The 7,046-nt window shown below is 56.7% G+C and overlaps 1 protein-coding gene across 1 annotated transcript; it reads left to right on the top strand.

The window, feature by feature from the left end:
• Positions 1-3,275: 3,275 nt before the first annotated feature.
• Positions 3,276-6,834, top strand: SOX4 (SRY-box transcription factor 4). Its single transcript, XM_035549850.2, is given in 2 exon segments — positions 3,276-3,485; positions 3,487-6,834. Coding segments are annotated over 2 exon segments (1,341 nt in total). The 5' UTR covers positions 3,276-3,338; the 3' UTR covers positions 4,681-6,834.
• Positions 6,835-7,046: the final 212 nt, after the last annotated feature.

Raw genomic sequence — 7,046 nt, 5'->3', positions numbered from 1 at the left:
GGTGTTTTTAACAGTGTCCCTTTGGTTTGGCCTTGTCATTTGCAATTCAAGCAGGCCAAATTCACTGCCACGCACCTCCTTAAAATGCAGCGTAGAATGGCAAGGCAAAATATATGTTACGGAGACGGATTTCAGCAGCAGACAGAAATACTCTCGGGTGTTTGTTTTTTTTTTTTTTTTTTTAAAGGGATATAAGACGCTGTCTTTCTTCCCCGTGCTGACGCCTGTCAGGGGCTGTCAGGAAGCAAGATGTCCCGGGAATCGCTGTAATGAGCCAGGATGTTTCCCCCCGGGTCGCCGAGCAGCCCCACGCGGGCTCGCACCCCACGGGCACCTCCGCACCCTTTGCGCCCTCCTCTTGGTTTAATTAAGCGGCTAATGAGAGCCGGCGGGTGGGGGTGGGGGGGCGTATCCCCCTCCTCCTCCTCCTCCTCCCCAGGACCCTCCGCCCCGCTCCACGCCCTGAGGGGCTGGATGGAGGCAGGCGGCAGGCCCGGGCTGCGGGACGGCCCCCGGGGCTCTTCGGTGCGGCTGGGTCCTGTCACCAAACCCCAGCCGTCTCCCAACAATGTCCCAGCCATGTCCCAGCCGTGTCCCGGCCATGTCCCGGCCCTGTCCCGGCCGTGTCCCGGCCGTGTCCCGGCGGTCCCCGGCCCGGCGAGGCTCAGCGCTGCCACCTCGCGTCCCCGCCGCGCCCTGGGCTGGGGAAGCCCTCAGGAAATGGAGGGACGTTTCTCCTCCTTTCAAGTTGTTAAAAAGCGGCGAAATTTGGCCCGTGATCCTAAAAGTGCGTTTCAGATGGGAGCTGGACGCTCACGGTGTGTCCCCACGCTTACACCTGGGGAGCCTGCAGGCGCTTTTCGGTTCAGTCAGAGGATTAGGAGTGGAAGCAATTAGCTAAAAGGAGACGGCCAAGAAATCATATCAAAGTGCTTTAACAGAGTTTCACGTCGTATCCTTGCCATTCCTTCATCAAGGAGTTCTAAAGGGTGAGTTTGCTAATGTGGTAAGCTTTCATTTGGGAACCAATACACCTCTGTCCATCCCGCACACACAGAGTGCTTGAACCACAGTGACGCCACAGTGGCTGCTTCCACCAAAGCCACGCTTAATTTAAAGACACACTTAATTTACCTGGGGGTCATCTTACTGGGGGCATCGAGACCTTGCACACCATAACACATCTAATGGAAATGTTATCTGCAGTTCTTTGTTTCCACATCTCTGCCCATTGGTTCTTAGTTCTGTTTTAATCTGTCTGGAAGAATATCTTACATGCTGTGTGGTTTAAACAAATTCACCTTTCTATGCCAAATGAGGACTGAAATCCCTCCCTTTCGATGCCCTTGCTGACAGGTGGAGCAGCCAGAAGCTGAGGACTTCTTCCAAGCCCAGTTTGTCGGGCTGCTGCACGTGAATGTAACTACACACGAGTGTAAATAGCCCCAGCAGTGCCTCCTGACACCCTGAGCCCTGCTGTCCATAGAAGCTGCTGGGCTGCGGTGCAACAGTTTGCGTGTCAGCTCTGGGGCTGAGGGGAAGAGCATTGAACAATTTGCCTCTCACAAAGCCCAAACTCACCAATGTCACCGGGTGTCCTCAGGGAAGCCAGAAGGCAACATTTCACCCAGTGCTTACCAGGAAGTGCTAGGTATCGATTTTGCAAGCAAAGCACTAATTTGGAGGTACCTCAGGAAGCACTCCCAGTAACACAGGTGACCTCCTGAGTGGCGTGTCAGGCACTCAGGGCTTCCCTCGGCCCTTGGCAATGCAATGGTGTAAGTCCGATGTGGCACCTTAATATTCAAGGCTTGCTCTCAAACCAGCTGGAAATGCTGCTCAAGGGTGTTATCGTACACTTTCTTGCAGAGACACTTAATATATAGGTAATGTATGTGGTATATATGTGGTATATATGCAACATATGTGTGATATGCATGCAATATGTGAACAAATGTGTGACGTGCAATATACAGAGTACCTAAAACTTTCAGCCCTCCCGGAGCGTGCTTTCCCTTTGGTTCAAAAACCGGTGCTGCGTGCAGCAAACACCACCAACAAACAAACCGCCGGGATTGCCGTGCCGGGGCCGCTGTCCTGGCGAGCGGCGCGTGCAGCCCGTGGGGAGCAAGGCGGGCTCTCCCCCCCCGTTGCCGTGCATGGGGTGCGGGTGCAGGGTGCACGCCCCCGCAGGGCCGGTGCAAGGCCGCGCAGCGCTGCTGCCGCTGCTGCTGCTGCTGCTGGCAGCGGCGGTCGCGGGGCGCGGGGCGGGCACGTGCAGGCGGGGCGGGGCGGGGCGGGGCGCGCGGCGCCGCCCCGCCGCGATGAGGTCAGCGCCGCCGCTTCCCATTGCACGCCGCCCTCCCTGCTGCGCCGCGCCGACGGCCAATGGGCGGCCGGCGGGCGGTGCTTGGCACGCGGGCGCGTTGGATACAGCGCGCCATTGGCCGCGGCGCGGGCCGCGAAAGGATAAAGCGGCGCGGGGCGGGCGCGGGCGCCGCTCTCAGCTGCAGCCGGAGCAGCGCGCGCGGGGCGGGAGGGGCGCGCGCGAGCGAGGGAGCGCGGGGGGCGGCTCCGCGGGGCTCCGCGCGCGCGGACGGGAGCGGAGCAAAGCGGAGCGGAGCAAAAAGAAAAGCGAAGCAAAGCGGAGCAAAAAGCAAAGCGGAGCAAAGCAGCAGCAAGCAGCAGCGGAGGACGGGGCTCGGCGCCCGGCTGGCCGCTCTTCCTGCCGGGACGTACACCTTCGTGCTTTTTTTTTTTTTTTCCGTGCCTTTTTTTTTTTTAATTATTGTTAATTTTTCTTTTTGATTTTTTCTTTTTTTTTTTTTTAATTTTGTTCTGAGGTTTTCTTTTCCCTCGCCACGGCCACGTTCTGCCTGCACGAGCCGCCCGCCGCCGCCACGGGTGCCGCAGCCGGCGCTCTCGGGGGCTCGCCGCCTCCCCCCTGAAGCGGCCGGGGGCAGGCGGACGGCACCCGGCCACCGGAACAGCCGCCGCGGCAGAGGGGGGGGGCGAGCTTCGAGGTGGTGAGGAAAAAAGAAAAAAAAAAAGATCAGACCGACACCCCCACGCCCCCTGCAAAAAAAAAAAGCCAAAAACAGACCAAAAGCCAAAAAAAAAAAAAAAAAAACTAAAAACACTCCAAGAGAAATAAAAAGCCTCCCCGAGTGGCTGCCGTCGCCGCCCGGAGGGGGAGAGCCGGTGTGGACGTGCGAGCGCTGCCGGCAGCGGGGCCGCGGCCTCGGGGGGCTGCTCCGGGCCGGGGCCGCCGTGAGAAGCTGCGCGCCCTGCCCCGCGCCGCGGCGGCGCCCAGCCCCGGTCGGCCCCCCGGCGCCGCCATGGTGCAGCAGAGCGGCACGGCGGAGAACACGGAGGCGCTGCTGGCCGCCGAGACGTCCGAGTCCGGGGCCGGTCTGGAGCTGGGCATCGCCTCGTCGCCGACGCCGGGCTCCACCGCCTCGACGGGCGGGAAGGCGGACGACCCGAAGCTGGTGCAAGACGCCCAGCGGGCACATCAAGCGGCCGATGAACGCCTTCATGGTGTGGTCGCAGATCGAGCGGCGGAAGATCATGGAGCAGTCGCCCGACATGCACAACGCCGAGATCTCCAAGCGCCTGGGCAAGCGCTGGAAGCTGCTCAAGGACAGCGACAAGATCCCCTTCATCCGGGAGGCGGAGCGGCTGCGCCTCAAGCACATGGCGGACTACCCCGACTACAAGTACCGGCCCAGGAAGAAGGTGAAGTCGGGCAACAGCGCGGCCAAGCCCGGCGACAAGGCGGACAAGGCCGGGGGGGGCGGCGGGACGGGCGGTGGCACCGGCGGCGGGGGCCCCGTCGGGCCGGCGGCCGCGGCCAAGCCCGCCCCGAAGAAGGGCGGCGGCGGCCCCAAGCCCCCCCCGTCGGGCGGCCGGCCCCACGGCAAGGCGGCGGCGGGTGCCTCCAAGGCCGCCCCCTTCCCCGGGGAGCCGCCGGCCGCGCTGCTGCCGCCCGAGCACCAGGCGCTGTGCCGGCCCCCCCGCGGGGCGGCGGGCGCGCCGCCGTCGGGCCCCGGCAGGGCGGCGGCGGCCGACAAGAAGCTGAAGCGGGTCTACATCTTCGGCGGGGGGCAGGCGGCCAACGCCGCCGCCGCCTCCTCCTCCTCCTCCTCCTCGGGCTCCCCCGGCGGCGCCGTGCCCGGCAGCCCCACGCTGGGCGGCTCGGCGGAGCCCGGCGACCCGCTGAGCCTCTACGAGGAGGGGGGCGGCGGCGCGGGCCGGCCCGACGGCGACTGCGGCGCCCCCTGCCCCTCGCCTTCGGGGTCGGGATCGGGCTCGCCCGCCGACCACCGCAGCTACACCAGCCTGCGGGCCTCGTCGCCGGCCCCCTCGACGGCGCGGTCCTCCTCCGCGTCCTCCCACTCGTCCTCCTCCTCGTCCTCGTCCTCCTCCTCCTCCGGCTCCTCTTCGTCGGACGACGAGTTCGAGGACGACCTCTTGGACCTCAACCCGAGCCCTGGCTTCGAGAGCATGTCCCTGGGCAGCTTCGGCTCCTCCGTGCTCGACCGGGACCTGGATTTTAACTTCGAGCCCGGCTCGGGCTCGCACTTCGAGTTCCCGGACTACTGCACGCCGGAGGTAAGTGAGATGATCTCGGGGGACTGGCTGGAGTCCAGCATCTCCAACCTGGTCTTCACCTACTGAGCTCCGCGGCCGGCCCGAGCTGGAGGAGGCGCAGACGCGGTGCCGGGAGGACTTGCCCTTCCCGTCGGGGCTCTCGGGGGTCTTTTTTGGCTGGGCAGGGGCCGGGGACACTGCTGCTGCTGCTGGGCGCCCACCCCCTGCGAGGGACGAGCCCGGCCCTGCTTCTCCAGAGACTGGCGGCGGCGAAAAGCTACCTTTTTCCTTTCTTATGTTTTGTCCCGAAAAGAGAGACGAGAGGGGGGGGACAGAGGGGGGACCGCAGACACCTCTGGGGCCTTTGTTATTGCCCGCTTGGTGCAAAAGAAGAGGGGAGCGATGCCTTGTGCTGGATGTCTCGAGTATTTCGCCCTTTCCTGCAAAGGGGCGACAGGAACTGCTTGAAAAAAGAAAAAACACACACAAAAGTCCACCCGAGCCCTTGCAAGGTTCACGTTTTGGGGGGTGAGAAAACCCGTCCCGGTTTCTTCTGCGGCGAGAGGAGGCGCCGATGATGGGAGGAGGAGAGGGGGATGGAGCTGGACTGAGAGCCTGGCTAAGGAGGAGGAGAAGAGCCAGACTTAAACGTGGGAGCCGGCTTGGGAAGATAATAATAAACTGAAACGGATTTGCACGTACACGATGAGGTGACAGCAGCGCTTTTCTCAGTCACCTTATGCTATATGTAAAGAGAGGAAAAAAAAAGAAAAAAGGCCGAAAACTTCAAGAACACTGAAAACTTCTTCTGAAACAGAGACCGAGTCGGAACAGTTTCTGTAACGTTGTGGTACCGGGGACGTTGAGGGCGATTGCTTTTTGCAAAAAAAAAAAGCGAAAATACAAAAAAAAAAAAGGAAAAAAAAAAGTAGTTTTTTCTTCTTACTCAGAATCGTGATGGTGTTGGATTATTTCACTGGTGGGGTTTAATATAGCATGTTATCCTGTCTATCTTTTTAAGATTTCCGTAAGACTGTTGAACAGTTTGAAACAAATAGTGTTAGGATAATATAAAAGCAGATAGATGGCGCTATGTTTGATTCCTACAAAAATATCACCAGCTTTTTTTCATTCTTAACTCTTTAAAGGATTCAAACGCAACTCAAATCTGTGCTGGACTTTTAAAAAAAGAAATTCAGGACCAAATTTTTTTCTCAGAGTATGTATGTGTTTGTTCCTTAGAGCTGTAAATGAAAAGACTGTTTTTTCTCACCGATGCTCCATCCTCGTATCGTTGTTTTTTTTCCTTGTAAATGTAATCGGATGCCATTTTATAAGTGGACGTATTTATACTGGCCAAACATTTTTGACTTGTATTTCTTTGTCCTTTTTTGGTAGTTCTCGTTATTACCCGCACCATTTTTATGTCTCCTTCACTGAAGGGCTAGAGTTTTAACTTTTAATTTTTTATATTTAAATGTAGACTTTTGACACTTTTAAAAAACAAAAAGAGAAGAGAGATGAAAACGTTTGATTATTTTCTCAGTGTATTTTTGTAAAAAATATATAAAGGGGGTGTAAATCGGTGTAAATCGCTGTTTGGATTTCCTGATTTTAACAACAGGGCCGCTGGTTAGTATCTCACACACGTGTGCGTGCACACACACTCTCTCACACACACACACACACACTTGCTCACTCACTCACACACAAATCAGCCCCTATTTTGTCCATGTTTACACTCCAATCTGCAGGCATCTTAAAGTGACAGCATCCCTCGCCGCCAGTGCCCGCGGTGCAGTCCTGTTCATTTCTGGGGAGGGGGGTGCGGGGGTTCGCACAGCCCGAGCCGTGTACACTGTACGCTACCCTTCTGGGGGGGAGAAAGGAACTTCGCATCCCGAAATGAAGTAAAGCAACTGGTGCATTTACGTAGAAGGGATCCTGTACCTTTAACTTGTAAACCACATCTTTTGCACTTTTTTTCGAAGCAAAAACGTGCCGTTTAAACCACTGGATCTATCTAAATGCCGGTTTGAGTTCGCGACACTATGTACTGCGTTTTTCATTCTTGTATTTGACTATTTAATCCTTTTCTACTTGTCGCTAAATATAATTGTTTTAGTCTCTTATGGCATGATGATAGCATATGTATTCAGGTTTATAGCTGTTGTGTTTAAGATGAAGAAAGTGAAAACATCTTTGTACATTTAAGTCTGTATTATAATAAGCAAAAAAGAAGATTGTGTGTTTATGTATGTTAATATAACATGACAGGCACTAGGACGTCTGCCTAATGAGGTGGTTCCGTTAAGGGTTTAACTTTTTTTTTTTTTGGTCATCCATCCTGTGCAATATGCTGTGTAGATTATTATTATTATTTTTATTTTTTTTTTGTCTAACGATCACCCACAACGCAACGTTGGGAAAGAAGAGAAAAAAAAAATCATGCC

This window comes from Cygnus atratus, chromosome 2 (assembly GCF_013377495.2).
Source record: "Cygnus atratus isolate AKBS03 ecotype Queensland, Australia chromosome 2, CAtr_DNAZoo_HiC_assembly, whole genome shotgun sequence".
Lineage (NCBI taxonomy): Eukaryota > Metazoa > Chordata > Aves > Anseriformes > Anatidae > Cygnus > Cygnus atratus.
This window is presented reverse-complemented; position numbering and strand designations above follow the sequence as displayed.